Raw genomic sequence first — 23,902 nt, forward strand, 5'->3', positions numbered from 1 at the left:
ACTATTAGTGATAGAAGGAATAGTAAAAAAATGGCTTTGACCAAATGTCGGCTCTCCAAAAAAAGTTTTTGGGTGAAAACTTGAGACCTTTAGAGTGGCTTAAAAGATGAAAGTTGTTATCAAACTAGTAAGAAAAGGCGACTTGCGGGATGTAAAGCCAGGCAAATAACTTACGATGTAGAATGTCAATCAGAGGATCGGAATGTAAGAATTTTATATATACATATACTCTATAACTCATACACGAGCCGACAAATTCGGCATAAGACTGGTTAGAAAAACGAAAATCATTATATGGGAGTTGGTTAGTATAGACCCGATATTTAACTATTATCAATAAGTTACCTCACATACAAACACCAATCATATGGAGCAAGGTCAACCAGATGTTCGAAAATCCTGATATTATTTATATAGGGTCGAGGCCAAGCTTTCGCACAAATTTATCTTGTTTAGGCGCGAAGGTACACTGCTATGAGTAAAACACGCTTTGTTATTTTCACAGCGATAACTCAAATTTTGGCGAATACGAAGTATGACAATTAAGTAATGAGACTGATTCCATAAAAACCGTATATTTGAAAATTATTCTACAACTCTGCCATCCCCTTCAAAGTAGACCCCTTGGGCAGCTATACAGCGATTCCAGCGCGTTTTCCATGCTTCGTAACATTTCTGGAACGCTTCGACTGGGATGTCCGCGAGTACCCTCGTCACGGCCGCCTGGATGTCCGTAATCGACTCAAAATGGGTTCCTTTGACCACCGATTTTGTTTTAGAAAACAAAAAAAGTCACAGGGTGACATGTCGGGCAAATAAGGCGGCTGTTGTAACACGGAAATCCCTTTAGAGGCCAAATACTGGGACGCGTGGAGGGCGGCGTGGCACGACGCGTTGTCGTGATGAAGGATCCAGTTACGAGCGATGGCTGGGCGCACCCTGTTGACTCGTTATCGCAATCTTTCGAGTACTTGGCAATAGTAGACTTGATTTCCAGTTTTCCCCGGTGGAACGAATTCTTCGTGGACGATTCCACGGCTATCGAAAAAGGCAATAATCATCGTTTTCACCTTTGACTTGCTCATGCGAGCTTTTTTCGGGCGCCACGCCCCTCCTTGAACTCTTTGTGCCATCGAAACACCTGGGTACGACTAACAGCACTATCACCATACACTCTTACAATTTTAGGGTACGTTTCCGAAGCTGTTTCGCCCAATCTGGTGCAAAATTTTTGCGCGACGCGTTGCTCTTGATTTCGTTTTTCCATTTTCGTGACGAGCACTACAAACACACGTCTACTCAACTTGAAGCAGCAGGCGAACTGAACAAGCTAGAGCGATGGTACATATATCAATAGAGAGGAGAGCTATGCCGGGAAAAGAGAAAGGGAATTTCAAGGTCTCAGGTTTACCACAAGCGCGGCAATAAAATCAGTCTCATTACTTAATTGTCAAACCTCGTACGAGGGCTGCTATTTATATTTCTGGCCTAATAATGAAAATTGGAATATTTATCAACGAAAATGGGTTTATTGTTTTTCAAAATATTCTCCATCAAGATTTATACACTTTTGCATGCGCTCAAACCAATTTTCGAAGCACTTTTCCACGCCGATTGAGACACCTCCAAAACATGGTTTTTGAATGCTTCAACAGCATCTTCTGAAAATCGTTGACCACGCATTATTTTCTTGATGCGTGGGAATAAAAAGAAGTCATTGGGTGCCAAGTCAGGGCTGTACGGCGGATGACCCATCAATTCGACGTTTTGGTCGGTCAAAAAATCGCTGGTTTGAGCCGATGTGTAGAGCTCGCATTGTAATGGTGCACAATGATTCGTCTTCTCTTGTTCATTTTTCGAATTTCTCCGAAGACTTCAGGCAAACAAATGGTGGTGTACCACTCAGAATTGAGCGGAACAGTCGCCACATGACCAGTTTTGCAGAAGAAACAGGCGACCATTTGCTTCGAAGTGCGTCTTCCACGAACAACTTTCGTTGGATTTGGCTCGTCTGGAAGACTCACTCGTTCGATTGCTGTTTTGTTTCGGGCTCATACGCATAGATCCATGATTCGTCACCTGTGACGATTTTATAAACGTCTTTTGAAGCACCGCGATCGTATTTTTTCAGCATTTCTTTACACCAATCCACACGAGCCTTTTTTGAGCGTTTGTCAAATGCGGGATCCAACGAGAACAAACCTTAACTTACAACTTAGTGTTGCCTAGTCCAGAAATATACAGCCTATGTATATACTATAATGGCACGATATCGGCGGTTCCGACAAATGAGCAGCTTATCAGGGAGAAAAGAAGTGTGCAAAATTTCATTTCAAATTTCTTGGCAAACTCAATATACCCTGTTCAGGGTAAAGCAATTTTTAGCAGTTTTTTTTAAGTTTCTCAGTTTAATCTCCTCTTTATTTAATCAAAGAGCTATTCGAGCTGGTTCTGAAAATGTAATATTTGAGACGAAAAGAAGTTGTATTCGATGTTATATATTTCCTACAGTTCGGCAAACTTTGCAATTCATTGTTTCAAGGGACAATTTGTTAACTTAAAAGAAATTCTCATTTGAAATATTTTTTTTTTCCTTAAAATAAGAGATTATGCAGCTGATATAAAATTAAGCTGCAGCTTTTCCATTATACCCATCTGGCGTCTCTAAACAAACTTAGTTTTTTATTTCCCTTAAATCCCTTAAACCAATGCTGTTAACTTAAGTATCACTATTTAAGAAACACAACAGGCTCCACTCCTTAAAAACCCTTTATTTCGTTTGCAAGTTGGCTTAAAACACTATGTAACTATTTCGTGGCTTAGGCGAGCAAATGACTTATTACCTAGCTTAACAGTGCTTTGCCAATTTACAGAACTCTTCTAAAGAGTCGAGGGCACATATCTCGGCAAATGATGTCCTTCGTAACAAGGCCACAGCGCATAAAGCGGCAACATGTTTAACAATTACTACAAACTGCAGGATTTAGCAACACACTCGCTAGTCAAGTACATATCATCCACACGCATCCCTATTAAGCTCACTGGTTGGCATATAAACTATGCAAAGTCTGGGAAGCGAGAGAGAGAGTGAACGAGCGCGGGGCTTCGGCATTAATCTTCCACACGGCTTTCAGGACGAATGTTTGTAGGATGCGCTAATGGATTTATTTTAATTTGTAGCCGACAACGATGACACACATGCGTTCATACTAGAGATGTGTCGTTATATTTACTAGGCAGAAGGCATTAGGAGAATTCGTTCAACAATTGCGCCTAACTACCACTGTCACTACTCGTATCATCGCAAGGCATTGCACAAGGTTAGGAGAGGCTCATAAATAACGTGCGTAATACGAAACAAGTTTATCTTTTTCTTTGTTGTGTAAAAAATCGCTTTGGCGTTTTAATATATTTGGATGAATTTATGATTAGTACCAGACCAGTTTAACAATGAGCCCTTAAAAATATAGAACAAAAATGCACCGTTAGATGGTTTTTAATTGCGGAAACGACGGAAACTTGACGGCAGATACTCCTGCGAAGGCACTGCGTTAGCTGGTAGATACTGGGTGCCAGGTGCAGCTGGTGCTGGTGCAGCGGTTGCCGACGCTTGCGAAGCGAAGTTCAGTACTTGTGCAGAACCCCCGTTGGAGTGGCGTGATGAGCCAGGCAGACTTTCATATTGTTGTTGGATAGCCTGCTGGGCATTTTCGGCATCTTGTGGTGTACGATACTTCACGAAGTGTACTTCTGGTTTAGAGCTTGATTGTGTGCCGATGTTTTGCAATTTTTGTGCCAAGCTGCCAATGTCCGCCTGTTTGGTAAGCACATAGATGGCAGTTTTCTCCTCAGTCGTTTGTTTCGCCAGGCTAACAGCAGCGTTTTCGAGAGCCTTATTTTCTGGCGCTCTGATAAAGATAACACGCAGATTTTTCTTCAATGAATTGGCAATATTTCCAAGGTCTGCGCCATCGTTACTTTCTTCTTGAGGCGCCGTATAAGTGTAGAACTCTTTCTCGTATTCTACCTGGACTGGGGCCGGTGCGACTGGAGCTGAAGCAACTGGAGCCGGAGCAACTGGAGCCAAAGTATTTGGAGCAGGACCAACTGGAGCAGGAGCTACCGGGGCAGGAACGACTGGTGCAGGTGCAATCGGAACGTGAGCAACTGGAGCAAGAGTGTTTGGAGCAGGACCGATTGGAGCAAGAGCAACTGGGACAGGAGCTACGGGAGCAGGAACCACTGGTGCAGGAACTACTGGTGCAAGTGGAACTGGTGTATGAGCCACTGGAGCTAATTTTTCCGATGATAAAGGCGATACACCATGATGAGCTGCAATACTAAGGGCGCCTGGTGTGAAGGATAAGCCCTCTGCAGAATGCGGCACTGGTTGGTAGTTGTAGCCCAGTTTATCGGCAAAAGCTGTGGCCAGCAAACAAATTATCTGAAAATTGAATAACTTTACTTAAACATAATAAGTACTTAAATATAAATAAAAGTTTATGAAATAGATAAGATAGGGTGTTAATAATTTTTTATTTCTAGTTTAGCTAGTTTAGCCAGAATAGATTCGAGGACAAAGTCAGCTTTTTCCGGAAAGTGATATGACTGATTTTCTCCCGCGCCGACTGTACTTGGGAGAGTGCGCGCACCGACTGGATTCGGTAGAGGACGTTCCTACTAACAAACGAGCTGCTGGTTAGTTGTCTCCGAGCACCTGGAGAGTCAGGACAAACATTTTCGCGCAACGTGTTTCTGTGAGCGAGAAGGGAAGAATGAGCAAATCCAAAGTGAAAACGATGCTCATTGTCTTTACTGACATCAAAGGCATCGTCCACCATGAATATGTTCCTCCTGGGCAAACCGTCAACGCCAAGTTTTACGTCGAAGTCCACAAGAGACTCAAAGAAAGGGCTAATCGGATCCGACAAGAAATCGCAGCGGATTGGAAGTTGCACCACGATAAAACACCGCCTTTCTTGTGAACAGATACTTAACCAATGCAGGCATCCCAACGCTTCCAAAGCCGCCCTACAGCCCAGATGATTTTTATGCAGCGTAGGTGTGACTATAATTTTCGATCATTTATATCATCGGTATTTCACCCGACTACGAAGCTTATATTAATTTGAAATAAAGCACTTTGGCAGTTACTTAGAACTCGCAGCATATATTTAGGGTTCCTTCCAGAAGAGTATTGCAAACAGCCACTTCAACGAACTTAAAATTTATTTGCAATTAAAAAGTATAGAAAGTTGTATCCAAGGTATCCTTATGAAGACTGTGAGTTATCACTAGCACTAATTATTATACTAAAAAGTTAATATCTAGCAATTTAGAAAAAAAACGTCTTTAACTTCTAAAATAACTATTATCTCGACTTTTCGCAACTATTTTACTCGACTTAAATAGTTTTGTAAATATCCTTTAACACTCACAATGAAGCTTCTCATGTTTGTTATACTTTTTTCGGCTTTTCGCGTTTTACTTTCGACACTAGTTGTTGACACTTGGGTCCACAAAGGAAATCTGTTGGTGCCACAGCGACTGCGGAGCTTTTATATACATAAATGCGAAGTTTGCCTTCGAACTCCCAGAGACACATGTGACATATAACTAGTCAGTAACCAAGTTGTGCAATACCAACCTTACAACAAAGACAACAACAAACATTATCTGAACTCTTAAATATGTAAGTGTGTTGTACGCACAAGCGACCACCTGTCTGCCGCTACCCAATTTCAAGTTCAATCAAGTTCAAAAATAAAAACATCGTCTAATTGAATTAGTCAATATGCATAAAGAAGAAATATCTGGCAGCGCTAAACCCATATCATCTGGTTGTACAACCGCACATAGCCATGTAAGTAAGTACAGAAAAGGGAAACAAGTTCAAATGTAAAGGTAAACCCTTATCGGATGAAGCCGTCAACAGTTACCTGAGACCGTGTTTACGAATAATATATGTATGTATGTATGTGTTGTTGTATGAGCACATCTTACTACATATGGATGTGAGCTCGCCACTGCAAAGGGCGGTTGAGCAAAGCCAATAAAGCAGCTGACCCTATGGAAAGTGCGTGCATTTGCTTCTTATCTCGTCTGCCATGTTGTCCCACATTAATTTCATCGTTTAATATTTTGTTTTTGTTTTTCAAAGTTGATTTCATTTAAATTAGCTGCAATTTACTGCACTAATTTAAATTAGCATACGAAAACTCTCGACCTCTGCACCAAGACTCGCCGTAGCACGTTCGTAGCAAAGTGGGAAACCTGTGTCGCCTACGAGCCAGCCAACACACAGCTTTAAGCTTTTCTTAGTTTTCGGTGTTTTCTTGTTGTTGCTGTAGTCGATATTTGCCTCAATGCTGTCGATTTGTTATCGGCAATATTTTCCATGCGTTGGCTCTGCTGTTTCATTCAACGAATGCCCTTCAGCCAGCTCGCCGTTTATGCGTGTGATTTTATTTTAATGCATTTTGAGGTTATAAATATGCATTAGTTCGTGCAGAGCTTCAGCCGCTGCTCACTTGGCTTATTTCCATACCGCAGACATAAAAGGCTTGCGGCAGCGCAAAAGCAATGTATTCATAAACACCCTGTAGGGAGTGTGGATGGTGAAGCTATGCATCAACATTTATGCATATTAATAGAGTGATGACACTAACTATTTCGGTATGTGCATAAATATATACTTTAAATAAAAATATTTAGTCAACGGTAATATTCTGGTTTTCTGTTGCCTTAAGGATGGAGTAGAGATTTTAATTTTTTTGTGTCGAAGCAATCTCTAGCTGACCGGTAGTGAATTTAAGATATATGCATATGTATGTACCTCTTAACTAAACTTCTGGAGTTTCTGGTAAGTAACTATCTATGTTTTTAGCCTGGCTTTAATAGAACACAATTCCAATTCCCATTGTCACAAGCTGACCGCTTCTGAGCGATTTCTTCTTTCGGACGGAAGTTGTTGATAGTAAAGGTCTGAATTAAGAGGCTTGCCGCATTGTAGAGGATTCCCTGCCAATCCCATCAAACACATAGCTAACGCTTCCTCACCGCCAATCCTGACTTGGTCCGCTCTTGAAAATGCATAGATTTTGTTGCGATTGGTAGATGGAAATTTATTTTAAAATGCTTTTTAGCATTGACTTGTTTGTTATCTATGCATCAAGCTTCTCATTGTATCCACTCAAACGGTTTTTCATTAAGTTCTTGAGCAATCGATCAATTGATATTTCAGTGAGTGGGCATCCGATGGAATATATGTTTCATTGTCCGACTATGATAAGATTCGAATAGCAATTACCTGGCAACAAAGCGGCAGAGACCCATGGATAACCAGCCGAGCTCCTCAAATACGACGACTCACAAAGTGCTTCTTTGCAAGATATGGTTGGATGACAATTGGAACTTAAATGTACTCCGCTCAATTCACTAAGGGGGAACCCCACATTCTGCACCAATTGCCTTGGTATAAGCCTCCTTAATATCGCATATCTATGAGTGTGGCTTTAGACCTGGAAAATCTAGAATCGAACAGATTTTCCCCATGTGCAATATCTTGGAAAAGACCCATGAAAGATGATCGACTTTAAAGCCGCCTTCGACAGCACGAAAATAAACTGTCTCTATGCAGCTTTGTCTGAACGTGGTATCCCCGAAAATCTAATAAAGCTTTCTAAGCTCACGTTGAGCAAAACCAAAAGCTCCGTCAGAATCGGGAAGGACCTCTCCGAACCGTTCGATACCAAACGAAGTTTCAGACAAGGCGACCCCCTTTCGTGCGAATACTTCAATCTGCTCTTGGAGAAAATAATTCGAGATGCAGAACTAAATAGGGAAGGTACTATCTTCTATAAGAGATAAGATATCATCGACCTCAACACCCGCACCGTTAGTTCTGCTTGCTCCAGATTGGACAAGGAAGGAAAGCAAATGTGTGTGGCAGTGAACGAGTGCAAGACGAAATATCTCCTGTCATCAAACAAACAGTTTTCGCGACTAGCCTCCTACCTTACTATTGATCATCATAACTTTGAAGTCGTAGACAGACCAGTATCAACACCAACAACAATATCAGCCTTGAAATACAAGGTAGGATCATTCTTCCCAACAGTAGCATCTGAGTAGGAGACGGAGTAGCCAATTGAAAAGTAAAGTTCTCCATTGAAGACCAAAGATCAACTTCTACCCCTCATCATTTGCGTTTCCGGATGGAAGAGGACACTCCAACTTTGAAGGTGGAAGCAGAGGAACCGACGAAAAGGAATATTTATAGAATTTATTTTCTATTCCCGTATCGTATTCTTCAAAGTAGCCTTAAGCCGCATTACTTATTATAGGACAAGTACAAGCAATGAAAGGACAATATATACATATATAAATATATACTTATGTATAATTACAATACTTTGCTTGCCCCAAATTTTCATACTTCCATACTAACACTTGCGCTTTTTTCTAAAATACTCCTAACTAATAAAGTTCCAAACAAATTTTTCTTCACCTCTTTATACAACTTTAACGACTACTTGACACGACCCGTCTAGAAGTGCTACTTTTTAATTACGCTTTTTAAATTTTTTTTGTATAATTTTTACTTGTGTTTTAAACTTTTTTCACAACAAACAATCCTTTAACTAATTTAAACTTTTGACAAATAAGTAATCACGCCCTTAAAAACACCACAAGAAACATGAGAAACACAAATTAGAGCTTGTGAAGAGGCGGCTAAGCAAAGGCAAGTGAAGGAAGCACCACAAAAACAAGAACAAAATTAAGACAAAGAGCAAATCAAAAGGCAAAAATGCCGAGAAAACTTTAAGCAACGCAACTTTTTTTTGGGTTTTTCCTTCAAAAAAGGGAAATACAAATTTTGAAGACGGTTTGTAAGCAAATCTGCAAAGTTTTTGGGTTTCGCAAAAATGTTTTTAATATGAGCAGAGAATGCATAGTCCCAGCTGTGAAAGTGCGTACGCTTCTAAAACTTGTTGAAATGCGGGATTAGGCGAAGTGAGCGTTTTAAGGATGGCCAGCTTTTCTTTTCAACTTGAAATGGAACAAGAGTGATGGGTTAACGGGTGAAGAGCGTGCAGAATTTTATTTAATTGAGTTGTGGACAGGATTTGAGATGCTCTAACAAATTACTTACATACTTAAATAAGCTTGAACTTTGTACATTTTTATTTTCGTGTACATATGTATGTGTTGCATATAAAATTCGCATTTTCACATAAGTTCGAGGCGCTTTAAAGTTGAAGAATTTGCCGTAACGCTAACTGAAATATTAATTTGAAAATGGTTGTGAGTAAAAGCATTTTTATAGACGTATTTCGAAATAGTGGTAAGTAGAGTTAAAAATGTTTGAGACAACGATGAAATCTGCAATAGAGATTATTATGTGAAATGTAATTTGCTCGTGTGCGAATAAACTTAATCTCTTAACCTTTTACTAATTTCATAATTACTATGACTGACGAAATAAGATTACGAAATATTTTCTCTGAAATCGTGCTTTCTAAATAATTTCTCGCAAATTTTTAATCTTGTAGTAAATTATATTGAATTTTTTATTTGGTAATATTAGCTTAGGTTAGGTTATACGGCTGATCAAAGATTGCACATGAACAGTAGTAACTAATACAAAGTTTCGGTAGGATGTTTGAAGGTATGCGCTACCAAGTGTTTAAGTCTTGACCTCTCAAACGCAGGACAGTCAAGAAGAAAGGGTTGAGTAGTTTCCACCTCATCGTCTTCCATAGAGTTTCCACCCCTAACTTGACGCCAATAGAGCAATGGCCTGATAAAAGCCCCAATTAGGTATAAGCTAGCCTTATGAGGGCAAAGAGATCACTAAATCTCTTGCGATCGATTTTGGGCCAATAGGCTTTTGCGACAGCGCATGTACCGATGGAGGCCTAGCGCTGACCAAACTTTCACGAAGCCCAGCTATCTATTAGTAGAACACAAGAGGATATGAGAGTACCGATCCGTTCCCATTCTACCGAAATCGGTTCTAGGGTACCTTTTCTTGCTAGCTCATCAGTTTTACAATTTCTTGCGATTTCACTGTGGCCTAGCACTCATACCAGCCTTACCTCAAAGACATTCGATTCGGATCATGGTTGAAGTGGACCTTAGTGCACCACACAAGCTGATGAGCGTCACCCGTTGAACGCTCTCGAAAATCTTTGCAAGTGTGGTCTTTTCTAGACCCCTCCATTACATAAAGAATTCATAGTACATAAAGGGGTTGACTATGGTGTCATAGAACCAGAGAACCACTTTCTGCGAGCTATGATCTTAAAGATTTTTAAGCAGGTCGTTAATAACCAGGATCCATAGAAGAGGGGAGATGACTCTATCTGGTAGGGTTCCCCTACTCATATTTCGTCGAGCACGTGCGTTTTCTCATTCCGTTTCAATGACTCTATCGCACAGAAGACTGATAATGAGGTGTTTGATGTTTGATTCAACCCCAAGGCCGTCCAAAGCAATTGCGACTTCTTCCGGCAGGATGTTATAGAAACCTTCCTATTAGCTTAGAAATTATGAATAAATTTCACATACATGGTTGCATTTGAAAAATGTTTTTGGATTGGCTATATCTATATGATTTTATTTTTTAGAAAGTCACATGCTGACTATTATCATTTCTTTACCCTGAACAGGTTACATTAAGTTTGCCACGAAGTTTGTAAAACGCAGATGGAAGGGTCGGAATCGGATATAACCTATTAGCGTGATGAGCTCAGTAGATTTAGCCACGTCCGCTGGTTTGCCCATCCATATATATGCTAATAATATGAGGAACCACCTAAGTTTTTGAGATATTGATCTGAAATTTACACTCTTTCATCCAATTTTACTGCTGTCTCAGATAAAGATATTGGACACTAACAAGTCAGTACTCCAACTAGAGATATGGTATCATCTTTTTAAATTTTAATAGTCGGAAATTTTTGCCTGCTTGCCGAGCGTTGTTAGGGATTGATTCCATCGAAACTCGGCTGGGTTAATGTAACCTGGTTGTTAAATTTGTTAGATACCTGCAAGTGGTACGGAGTCTAATTTTAGTGTGGTGCATGATCTGGTTAGTTCATCTGCTTCATAGTTTATACGGTTATCACTATGCCCTGGTCCCTATTACAGGTTTATCGAGATACATGATGTTGGATCCAAGACATTATTTCACTAACTTGGACGAAACCCTAATAGACTTTAGTGATCTCAAAGCAGAGTGGCTATCTATATCTACTATAAGAAATGTATCTGTGAAGGATATTGTACATAACATCGGTGCCAAATCAAGGATTTTAATGTGCGGTGGTACGGTATTGTTCGTAAATACGAAATACTGAGATATTGGAACAGTTGCTGGAACAACGCGCTCTCAAATTGATGCCCAAGGAAAAACGTTATGTCAATGGGAATGCCAAAACGCACAATCCAGCCACTAAGCAAGGCCTTAGCAGCTACTGGCGCCGTCATGGTATTGGTAAGCCCTATGGCCATCGGGTGAGTCTATGAATTATCGTAAGTAACTTCGAAATTAACATTTTTTTGTTTTGACTGTTTTCAAGACAATTTTTTGATTAACTTTAAAAATTTTCGCTTTAATTTTAACAGCAAATTTAAGCTTCCTTCAATCACTCTAACACATCAAGCTGACATATTAGAATTTCAGCAGATCCTCACTCCACCACTTTTTAACGACTTCGAAACAAACTCCTCTAAAAGAGAGTTGAAAGTAATTTCTACTACACGTAAAGCACATACAACTACACATGAGCACATAAAATAGTGTACGCCCTTATTCATACATACACACTTCGTATAATCTGTATACAAGACGAGCATCAGTGCAAGCGTATGTACGCAGCCTCCGCCCGCATGAAGCAAGCACCAACACCTGTACGCTTACATTTACTATTACATTTACATACTATATATGTGTACGTGCATCTGTTAAGTATATACGCGCTTGGCATTTATTTACCTCGCTTTTGAGCTACTCACGATACCTGACTAAGTGCCAGACTCGCTGCTCTGCTCAGCACAGCCAGCAGCGTCCTTTCGCCGCGTCGGACGGGTGTACAATAAATTACAATATCTGCAGCATTTATCTTAACACCGACAGACGGTGTGCGCGGCTCCCCACCATATTGTTGTTGTTTTCACAAAAACATACCTGTACATTTTTGCTAAGCGATTTGCAACAAAAAACTAGCAGCCACATTGGCAGGGCAAAAGGAAGCGAAATTTTGTAGAACTTTTGCAATACTCGCCCCACTTAACTGTTTACACGTGAAAGGTCATGCGAAGGTAGTTAAGAGGTAGCGAATAAATAAGAACTTCACAATTTTACACTTTTATCCTTGCTTCAATTAATTCGCACTATTAAAATTATCTACTTAGCGTTCACTCTAACAGCTCATGAATTTCAAATCGGGACTCTTACGGAAATAGTGTAACTGCATTTATGCTAGTGTAAATGTGTGTGTATAGGTGAGTAGTTAGTTTTTTGCTGCAATCCTGTGAACATTCGTAAGACAGCGCTTCGAATATCATTAACCCCTGAAAGTCTTTTAGAAAGGTTTCTACGTTACTCATACATACCGCTATGATAAAGGTGTTCTTAGTTAATAGTTACAATATTTGTATGGGTTCTTGCGAAAGATCTAGCGAGCGTTAATAAGAGATTAAGAGAGGTCAAGCAAGGGATGAATAGGTTCAACTACGAGTTAAGCGAAGTCTAGTCCGTGTTATATGCTCTTAAGAACAAGTTACGTGTCGTGGGAGATCAAATTAGGAATGAAGCAAAAACAAGGTATTTCTTCTTCTACTTTATTGGAGTAAAAACTGCTTACGAGGTTATAGCCGAATTAACAACAGGTCTTTCTCTTCCTCTACTTCCCCCAGCGGGTACTGCGACGAATGCTTTCAGAGCTGGAGTGTTTTCGTCCAAGATACTAGTAATGGGATATGAAGACGGAGCTTGTTGCGCAAGGTCTAGAGAGCTCTAAGAGGAGATTAGGAGACGTCAAGCTGTGATAAATAGATTCAAGTATAAGTTAATCGAAGTCTAGCAGGTGTTCTATTGAGAACAAGTTAGGGGTCGTGTAGTCAAGTTAGAAACTAAGCGAAAACAAAGTACTAGTCATGGGAAGTTAAGCTCAATCATGGACCAGCTGGTGCGCAAGCGATGTTTATGGTAATTAGAGGTCATACAGGAGAACACTTCTGAGGTCAAACGAGGTCAGGCTAGAGATCAAGCGAATAAAGCAAAGTTAATAATGCTCTACTGAAACCAAAACTGGCTCTTCTTACTTACTTCATCCGTTTTTATAAACCAAATAATGATTTCAAGTCAGTCGAACTATCGGTAGACTGCTATTTCCACAACAGTCTGGTCCACATAATCGGAATGTACTCAGATTTTTATCCAACCAAAGTCTGTTAACTCGGTAGAAATTTTCAATATTACTTCAGAATTTTCTCTGCCGTCACTACAACATTAACATCAGAAGACCTTATAATTACAATTGCGATTATCTGAAATTATAGACCGATATTATATGATCTTAATACTGAATCATAATATGCCAAAGAACAAAATTTTATGTGAAATTTTAATACTATTTAATAATAGCAAGCAATTCTTACATATCGTCACCTGAAATGCAAAATAACGTAACAACATTTTCGGAAATTTACAGTGGCATGAATGAAACACGAAATAAAATGGAACATGAGTGAAACAAAATTTTAATATTGGTTGAAGCAGGTTTATATTTGACCGCAGAACCTGATAATGTTGAACTTATGTAATATTATGTATGTAATTTGAAGTAGTGAAGCGTAATCAATAAGACACTCAATTTCGAATTTTTTGATGATACGTTATTTTGCATTTCAGGTGACGATGTAAACTATTCTCTTCTCAAAATTTCATCTGGCTTTAAGGAATTCACCTTGGTAAATGCAAGAAGAGCGACTAACCTTAAAGGCATGCTAACTCATGTCCGCACAAAGCAACTTTCTCAGCCAACATCATTCTTCACTAGAAAACACTCTTATAACGGGTGATTTTTTTGAGGTTAGGATTTTCATGCATTAGTATTTGACAGATCACGTGGGATTTCAGACATGGTGTCAAAGAGAAAGATGCTCAGTATGCTTTGACATTTCATCATGAATAGACTTACTAACGAGCAACGCTTGCAAATCATTGAATTTTATTACCAAAATCAGTGTTCGGTTCGAAATGTGTTTATCGACAAATTTTGTTCAGCGATGAGGCTCATTTCTGGTTGAATGGCTACGTAAATAAGCAAAATTGCCGCATTTGGGGTGAAGAGCAACCAGAAGCCGTTCAAGAACTGCCCATGCATCCCGAAAAATGCACTGTTTGGTGTGGTTTGTACGCTGGTGGAATCATTGGACCGTATTTTTTCAAAGATGCTGTTGGACGCAACGTTACGGTGAATGGCGATCGCTATCGTTCGATGCTAACAAACTTTTTGTTGCCAAAAATGGAAGAACTGAACTTGGTTGACATGTGGTTTCAACAAGATGGCGCTACATGCCACACAGCTCGCGATTCTATGGCAATTTTGAGGGAAAACTTCGGACAACAATTCATCTCAAGAAATGGACCCGTAAGTTGGCCACCAAGATCATGCGATTTAACGCCTTTAGACTATTTTTTGTGGGGCTACGTCAAGTCTAAAGTCTACAGAAATAAGCCAGCAACTATTCCAGCTTTGGAAGACAACATTTCCGAAGAAATTCGGGCTATTCCGGCCGAAATGCTCGAAAAAGTTGCCCAAAATTGGACTTTCCGAATGGACCACCTAAGACGCAGCCGCGGTCAACATTTAAATGAAATTATCTTCAAAAAGTAAATGTCATGAACCAATCTAACGTTTCAAATAAAAAACCGATGAGATTTTGCAAATTTTATGCGTTTTTTTTTTTTAAAAAGTTATCAAGCTCTTAAAAAATCACCCTTTATTTATAAACATTTTAAACTTATATCAACAGCACAGTATGTAACTGTGTATGTATGTGTTGTAGGTTGTTATGAGCCATTACTTTGTATACTCAAGTATTTGCCGGTGTCGGTTGCCACCGTGAGAGCGTGTGTGATTGTTGCTGCTGGTGGGGCTGCCTTGGCTTCCGGTGTTATAGTGCGCGGCGGACGGAAATTCTTTTGCATATTTTTTAGCTTAACAAATAATTAATTATACGTGCGAGCACGCGAGTCAGTTGAGTTGAGAAAAAGCAGCTTGCGCTCCAAAGAAGCAGAGCGGTCTGTATGCGTTAATATCCTGCGAGAGTACGAAAGTTCCATGAATTTAAATTTATTTAATTATTATTACCATATTGTTTTTTATTATTACCACATTGTTTTTTTTTTTTTTAGCATAAAGTACACAGTTTGCGCATGTGAAGATTTGCATAGAAACACATTTATAATTTTTGAGTGAATATTCATGTGAACTATACGTACTTTGACGTTGTTGGAACAAGTAGTTCGACAGAAAAATATATGTGCGATAAAAGAAATTAGTACGAGAGGTTTTTCTGGGTTTTTTCACGTAATTTTTTTAAATATATTTTTTGGCTGCTTCGACAGATCCCACAAATAAATTCTATTATACTCTAATTCAGATTTTCCTTATTGTTATGAAGCGTCTCGACTCGGCCTTATGTTACCTCCGTCTTGCTTTGTTCAGATAACTTCAGAAATATTACAAATGAATATCAATATCTCTCAAATCGTACTCGTAGTACCGATATTTAATACTGAAGCAGGACATTTCAAAATTTTTTAGGTTAGGAGAATATGTGAAAATATTATTGAAAAGTGTCTACGCCAAAAATTCTAAGATTTTCATTAGACGAAAATATCATTGAGCGTCAAAAGATCTATGAGAAATAATAAACTCGGCACTGAGTCCACATGACTGATCCACATAAATTACAACCGCAAACCGAATGGATAAAAAATATTTTCCTACATTGGCTTACTATTTTTTTTTTTTATATTCCTGCGAAGATTTATGTCCATATGTCTACTGGGGAGTGTTTGGTAGCTCTTGGTTTACGACACGAAAGGCATCATCATCACAAAACGTAGATTATGTGGCCTCATGTGAGACTACCATCCAAACCTGCTAATAACGATAACATCAATAACGTAAAAGAAACAGAGCTTTAAAACCATCCTTTTGCCATCAGACAACTAGCAGAAGATCTCAACATCTCTCATGTATCGACTCAACACATTCTAGTTAATGTTTTTTATATGGTTCATAGCAAAGGGTGTGAATTTTTTGCGAGAACGACGTGTAGGGGATGATGTAAAGGCGATGATTGACAAAGTAGCTGAGAATCAGACTATATAATCGTCAAAGCCATCATGAAATGAAGTCGAAACCGCCCAACAAGGCAAGAATTAATCCAATACACTTGTCATACACTTGTTATAAGCCTCATCTGGCAAAACCTTCAGTGAAAAATTTTTTTATTTTTATTTTATTTATTTTACACTATAAGCAAAGAAATCCTGAAATTTTTGAAAAACATGTTTTAAACTCGGTCATTGCGACGCCATTCCGGTGAGCCCCAGGAAAAAGATCCGCCCGCGTTGGCAGTATAATTACTACTACTTTGGTTCCATACCAAACGAACTTGACTCCTCCTTACATTATGCATATGTTTTAATATTATAGCATAACTAATAATTTCTCTTAAGTTGCACTTAGAACTAAGGGAACAGGTTTCAACCATTTACGAGTATTATATTTATCAAGTTTTTACCAGAACTGCCTTAAAGGCTTAAGTTGTGTCATTCAACACCTCTCTAATAACATAAAACTACTTTTTCACAAATTGTTTAGAAATTGGTATATCGAGCAGCCAACGAAAAAGGAAATGCAACTAAAGTATTTCAGGTAGCTAAATGAGATAAATATTAACACCCACATGATGTACGGAAGATTTATTTTCGTTGACTTGCGGAAGACTACTCACCAAACTCGAAAAGACCTTACAGAAAAATTTAATCTTAAGCCGGAATAATAACATTTGAGAGTGAGTGCCAATCGGATGTAAGCCATATTAAGTGAAGCTTCGTCACGTCTATGACTATCAACGCGACTATAAAAGCACGAATCTTGCACCGGGCGCCGCATTTATTGGCCAGTTTTCGTAGATTGCGGGCACAAATAGCTGTCATGGATTACCGCGTTACCGGCATACTCCTTTTCGTAAGTGTTATACTTAAGTGCAGAAGAATTGTCAAAAGTTTGTCTATATAACAAATTTTTTAGTTAATTAGTTGCCTCATTTTACCAGCGCTTAGCAAATCTGCAGAAAAATTAGACAAATCAAAAGAGAAGGAGAAGACCTCCTCCAGCATGGAAGAAGACGATGTTGGAGAGGTAGTGAAGAATGTCAGTGATGAAGACTTTTTGAAAACTAAAGAGCGACTCAACACTGAATTCTTGACTTTCAGTGCGCCCGAAGAAGATGAAAGCGAGGACGAAGAGAAAATTGAAAACTTGCTTGAGTTATTAAGTCCAAGACGGATATTCTTGATTGAGGCCCCTGCGAATACCACGATAATTGGGATCGACAACAAAGCAGAAGAAAGGGATGCAATCGCGGAAGTTTTTTCTGGTGAAAATACGGACGATAATAAAGATAGTGAAACTAGTAATAAATAAGAATAAGAAAAAAGTAAATATTTTTCTTTTTGCTCTTAGATTTAAGTTAATCATATTCATTCGAGCATTGGAAAACTTATTTTTGAAATTTGTGCAATTTGCAGCTTAGGTTCTATTTGATTACTTGAAATGGCCCTCATCACTGAACAAAATTTGGCTCGAAAACGTCGGATCTTCTTGGAACTTTTGTAGAGCTCACAGAGTGAATTGATTGATGTCTCTTGGGTAGGGCCTTACTTCTTGTAGAAGCTGTATTTTGTACACTTTCAACCAAGAGAATTTTTCGGAAAATACTTTATATCATTATTGTTTTGTGATTCCAGAGGTTAAATGAACAGTACCTCAATATTCCAAAGAAAAAAAGGATTAAAGTAAAAATACAAAAGTTTTATTCGAACATAACAGTCATAACAAGAAACACAATAACAAAGGTCGAGGTAGTAACCTAAAAACGAAGTTTGCGCAGGATTGCGGCAGGCAAATATGTAGCGCTTGGTATACTCTTGCCAGGGCCGCCCGAAATACCACCAAATTGTCCGTTTCCACCTGATACACCACCTGCTGGGCCAGACACACCGCCATCTAAGCCTGATGGACCACCGTGCGCAGCAGGCGATGCGAAGTTATGCACTGGAGCTACACCACCGTCATGCGCTTGCGATGGTCCATCCAATTGATCATATTGAGCTTGAATGGCCTTTTGTGCATTGGCCGCATCTTCTGGCGTGCGGTACTTGACAAAGTGCACCTCGGGCTGATGACTCTGGGCGTCATGTGAATCCTGCAGTTTATTGGCTAAATCACTCACAGAAGTTTGTTTCTGCAGCACATAAATGGCGGTTTTCTGTTCCGACGCTTGTCTGGCCAAATTGATGGCAGCATTCTCCAAGGCATTGTTTTCGGGTCCCTTGATGAAAATAACGCGAATGTTCTTCTTTACTGAGCGGTTTGCTTGATCATTGGCTTCGGGTTCATCGAAATCATTGTCATCAGCAGTGTATGTGTAGAACTCCTTTTCGTATTCCACTGCGCCTGGTGCACCAGCTGAGCTGCTGCTGCTGCTGCTATTAGGTCCACTGCTGCTACTAGAATCACTGCTGTCATTACCGTCTGAGTTACTTTCGAGACTACCCGAAGAGCTACCGCCTAGACCACCGAGATTGCCTGCTAAACCACCACTCAAGCCACCAAGACCACCGTTTAGACCAGCCAGTCCTCCTATGGAGCCACCAAGACTGCTCAAACCACCTGATGCACCATCACCCAAACCGCCATATCCTTTCAAACCGCTCGGACCACCGGTCCCGCTAAGACCACCAGATAAACCACCGCCTAGACCACCTAACGAGCCTCCTAGGCCTCCGCTGAGACCGCCTAATCCAGCAGAAGGACCGCCGCTAAGACCTCCAAGACCACCAAGACCGCCAGTTGAGCCACCGCCCAATCCGCTGCTGCCAGGGGTGAAGGACAATCCGCTATCCGAGTGTCCCACAGGCTGATAGTTGTAGCCCAGTTTATCGGCAGTGGCTAAAGCCACGAAGCACATGACCTGCAATAGAATAAATTGTAGCTCCGAAATCATTTCCTATGTCCTATATAAATTTGATTGAGTGGAACTCACCACAAAAGCACGCATCTTTCAGAAGTTTTATAGATCTACTTCCGTTTTTAGTTGGAAACGATGTTCGTTATTTGAAAACTCTTGTTTGAGTACAACACTTCATAACATGCAGCCCAAATTTATAGTTAAATCGATACCAATCAGTTGAATAAGCAAACTGTGCGGTTTTGGTTGCAAATCAACGTCAATATGTTAATAATCAGTGACGAAAAGTCATCCGCTTCCTATTCGGTTTGGACTCTGTGGTCATGTGAATATGATAATCTCCCACTAATATGCGAGTTAAAGTTGAGCATCTGTCTGTGTGTATATAAATGTATGGATACCGGCCACTTCCATAATTCGTGTAGAATCTAATGAGTTGATTAAACATAAATTATCAATTGAAAATATGGTTAGAGCAATACCGTTGTCGGGCGACCAGGTCCAAATACATTTTATGGGTGTTTAATATTAATTTTTCTCGCTTGAGCTGTGAGAATTGCACGAACTTTGAAGAGGTTATGCTAATTCCACCCGGCAAAAGTCGCAAGTAGATATACCGTTTTTGAACGTTTGCCAAAGTTCAAGCAGAGTATTTTGCATAACTGCTAATAATAAACTTAAATCAACAGTTATATCGACAAGTTTATTCAAAAAATGCACATACAGTTACATTTTTTTCACAGAATTGAAGCAAATGGTTGCCGAACTATACTTATATTGTTTCCATGATTCAGCTTCTAAATACTATGTTTTTATTTTCTAATTATAAATTAATTTTCATTTTTTGTTAGCATTATGTTTGGCTACTAAAATGGGCTACTTTTACTTTTGTGTTGTTTTTTTCCTAAAAGAGAAATTATAGGACATTTTTTAATATTTTATGTTGTATTTATTAAGTTTGATGGCCATATAAATTATTAAACAATATGGTTTTTGTAATTTAAAAAATATTAAATTTCTGCCATTTTTCGCTTTTCTCATTTCTTCATTTTTTTCTCATTCCTCATCCAAAGCATTTTCTGTAAAAATACGTAAGTATTGTTTAACATTATGAAAAACTACCCACCTCCTAGCTTTTTAGCAGCATTTATGTATAATATGTTAGTCTAACAGAGTATGATTGTGTTACAACACAAAATCCCAACAAAACACTTTAAAATACTTTGATCGTGATATTGCGCAGCCGAGTAATCCACTGCAATGTCGCATGCTAATTTTTTTCCCGAATTGCCACAATGTGTAGCACTGCAACAAATACACCCGAGCCTGGGAATGTTAATTCCTGTACGTTAACATTCTCCGCTTGAGTGCTGCATCGGTTCGTGGTCGTGATCTAATTTTATAACTTGTAAAATATTAATATTGGTGAAGTTAATTGTTATAATAATAAAAATATAAACAAATAAAAGGATCTTGTCAAAATGTTCATAAGTTATGCTATAATTAATCAAAGCAAAAGTGCATAAATGCAATTTTAGTGATGTTAGAAAAAGTGCCGGTTTACCAAACATGTTTTGACATGATGATGGGAAAATGTTTTATTGTTATGAAATGCTAAATCTCATGCGTTATCAAAGTGATGTGAGTTTAGTGAAAATGTTAATGTTAATGATGTTCGTCGTTGGATTCAATAATTTAACATACAACGCGCGTTTTATGTATGTACATATGTATGTATGTATGTAAATAGAAAAATGCTAAGTGCATAATTTTACTTAAAATATTAATATGCATCAATATTAATTATTCATTATATGTTGTGCGTATTATATCTATATGTCTGATATAAAAATAAAAAAACATAAGTTTATGATACAAAGAACTAATATGTTTAAATGAACAAAGTTATTTGCCCAAAGAAAACTTAATAACGATCGCTCCGATCGAGTTTGCTAAAGTGTTAATCACAAGGATGATCTCCGGTTTAATCGCCTCTATTTTAAAGCTATAAAAAACTATATTTACATTTTATTTTAATGTAGTTGTGTTAAACGACATAATAAAAATTTTAAAGCTTATAAAACATTTATGACTCTTCGAATGTACATGCATAAGTATCGTGAGTATCACAGTATCATGATAGAGAAGTGGTTTCAATAAATATTTATTTTATAGGTAATACAGAACTCGACATCGAAAATAAAGTACTTTCGGAAAGTAATTTCAAAAAGTTTGAGAAAGAGCTGTTAAAATAAATTTGTTACCTGTTAGAGATTTCGCTTTTTTGTGAGAATAACTTATAAATAAATAAATTATATATTATTTACTTAAAGTTAATATCTTTTTTGTTGGTTAGATATTCTATCTCTTTTTGTTCTCTCTGCTTTCGAAACAATTGACCCTTGCTATGTTTTAATCAATATTTATACATATATCTTACTAAAAAATTGCGAATACTACCTCAGTACTTCAGATGATATTAAATAAAAATCAGTTAATTATTTTATGTGTTTTTATTTATTTTTGTCGTTTTCGAAAAAATTATTTAAGTAAATATTTAGGTACAAGTTAGCATTTAGAAACGGAGACGTCTCAACAGCGAGGGTGGCAAGTAGTTTGTGTTTGTGTTGGACGCAGCTGGGTTGTAATATTGTTGCTGTTGGCCATATGACTGAATTGGGGCGGATGGTGAGGCAAAGTTGATCACTGGAGCAACTGCGTGGTTGTAGTTTTGGGATGCACCGGGCTCTTGGTCGTATTGCGATTGGATGGTGCGCTTGGCGTTGACAAGATCGTTTTGGTTGCGGTATTTGACAAAGTGCACCTCTGGATGATGGTTGCGGTTATCATTGACAGACTGCAATTTGTTAGCCAAATCAGCGATGTCATGTTGTTTCTGCAACACATAGATGGCGGTCTTCTGTTCGGCAGCGTTTCTGGCCAGAGCAAGGGCAGCCTTTTCTAAGCCATTGTTTTCAGGTCCCTTGATGAAGATGACACGAACGTTCTTTTTCAGAGAATTAGCCAATTGTTGGGCACCTTCGGCATCTTCGAATTCATCTTCAGGAGCAGAGAAGGAGAAGAATTCTTTGTTGGCTTCCTGTGTGACTGGTGACACAATACTCTGAGCGCCCGAATCGAATCCACTGCCGACACCAGTAAGTCCACCGAGACTTCCAGAGCTGCCGTAGCTACCATCATCGCCACCAGGGGCAAATCCGCTGAGACCGCCAGAGCCGAAACCATCGCTACCTCCACCAATACCGCCACTAACACCACCTACACCAGAACTGCCGGGTGTGAAGGAGAGTCCGGACGAAGAGTGGTCTACAGGTCTGTAATTGTAGCCCAATTTGTCTGCGGATACGGCGGCCGCCAAACACAAAATAATGAAGAAACGCATGATGTCCGTTAAATTTGGTAATTTACTCTGAAGTTGCGAACTGAGAATAATTCTTGCTGGAACGGCAGCCTCTTTATATACAATGCCTGAATATCGATTTTTGCCCAATTCAGCATAAATATAACAACAACTCTCCCTGTTGATGTCCAACGGGTTTTATTATGCTTTCGACGTACAAGTGATCCGGCGACTTCCCACAAGTACGCAGCACCCGGACCCAGTTTGCGAAAATCACATATGCGTACCTATAACCACTAACCGCAAGTTCAGGCATCTCTCTACAAGAACACACACACATATCTACATACTAGATGACTATTAGTGGCTATAAAGCTTTTCTGATGCAAATGATCTAACCCGTCCTCGTATAACGCACACTCACCCACACATCCACAAAAGTAGTTTGTGCGAAGAAAATTGCTTTGATCCAGTCCACAGCTCAGTAGCGCCGCATAATTTTAGTTATTAGTAAATTTATGAGCGTCAGCATTGTTTTGGTGGAGACAAAGTCTTTATTTGGCGCGACCACAATACCAGTAAAACTCCCGAAATGTGCGCTGCGCTGCACTGTGACGATTTTAGTAGTTTATTTTCTTAATCTCTAACGAAAACAAAAGTACAAATGAATTGGGTGAGAAAATGAAAATTAATATTCATAGCAATGCGGAATTAGTTCCACTCAAAGTGGATTCGCAAGCCGCATTCTACAGGCGAGCCTGGTGTTAATATGAATACGATTAGGCAAGACGTCACAAAAGCCGAACCGGCAAAGCGGTGTATTTGTGGTTTTATGAAGCCGGCCAATATGCAAAATACCGCAAATATAGCGAGCATAGCAGAAACTAGCGAAATTAGTCCATTAAAATGCAGAAAACTAGCCACATCCCAAAATAGTTTTAATATAATGTTATGGGTAAATTCATAATAAGTATGTATGTATGTGCTAGTAAGCGAATACCATTTAGTGACCTGACTAGAATGAAATCTTTAATTTGGCATTCTTAAAAACTACTTTTTTTTATGAATGTATAATGAAAGTTTTCGCGGAACTTTGAAAACGAAAATTACAAAAATATCGAGCATTCCATAAGAATTAGAGACAACAGTAGATAAATATTCAAGTTAACCAAAACCATTGGCGATTTGCGGGATACTTTGATTTGTTCATGATTTTTCGTAATCAAAATAAAATTGGTTGACTATATTCATGTCCTT

General features: G+C 38.9%; 3 protein-coding genes across 3 annotated transcripts; all 3 read right to left on the reverse strand.

Moving 5' to 3' along the window:
* Positions 1–3,349: 3,349 nt before the first annotated feature.
* LOC105222624 (neurofilament medium polypeptide) lies at positions 3,350–5,549 on the reverse strand. The gene is made up of 2 exons (XM_011200013.2): positions 5,439–5,549; positions 3,350–4,444 (listed from the first exon to the last, which is right to left on the reverse strand). The coding sequence occupies exons 1-2, from the start codon at positions 5,451–5,453 to the stop codon at positions 3,497–3,499; spliced, it is 963 nt and encodes a 320-aa protein (XP_011198315.2). The 5' UTR covers positions 5,454–5,549; the 3' UTR covers positions 3,350–3,496.
* A 12,585-nt stretch (positions 5,550–18,134) lies between these two features.
* LOC105222623 (pupal cuticle protein 36a) lies at positions 18,135–19,918 on the reverse strand. The gene is made up of 2 exons (XM_011200012.3): positions 19,360–19,918; positions 18,135–19,287 (listed from the first exon to the last, which is right to left on the reverse strand). Exons 1-2 carry the CDS (start codon positions 19,372–19,374, stop codon positions 18,184–18,186), a joined length of 1,119 nt encoding a protein of 372 aa, XP_011198314.2. The 5' UTR covers positions 19,375–19,918; the 3' UTR covers positions 18,135–18,183.
* Positions 19,919–21,782: 1,864 nt separating this feature from the next.
* On the reverse strand, positions 21,783–22,740 carry LOC105222622 (uncharacterized). Its single transcript, XM_011200010.3, has one exon. It carries the CDS (start codon positions 22,685–22,687, stop codon positions 21,860–21,862), a length of 828 nt encoding a protein of 275 aa, XP_011198312.2. The 5' UTR covers positions 22,688–22,740; the 3' UTR covers positions 21,783–21,859.
* Positions 22,741–23,902: the final 1,162 nt, after the last annotated feature.

Source organism: Bactrocera dorsalis, chromosome 2, assembly GCF_023373825.1.
Source record: "Bactrocera dorsalis isolate Fly_Bdor chromosome 2, ASM2337382v1, whole genome shotgun sequence".
Taxonomy (NCBI): domain Eukaryota; kingdom Metazoa; phylum Arthropoda; class Insecta; order Diptera; family Tephritidae; genus Bactrocera; species Bactrocera dorsalis.

Excerpts from the sequence above, each read along its gene's own strand:
- LOC105222622 (XM_011200010.3), bottom strand. The coding sequence starts at position 22,687 with ATGCGTTTCTTCATTATTTTGTGTTTGGCGGCCGCCGTATCCGCAGAC.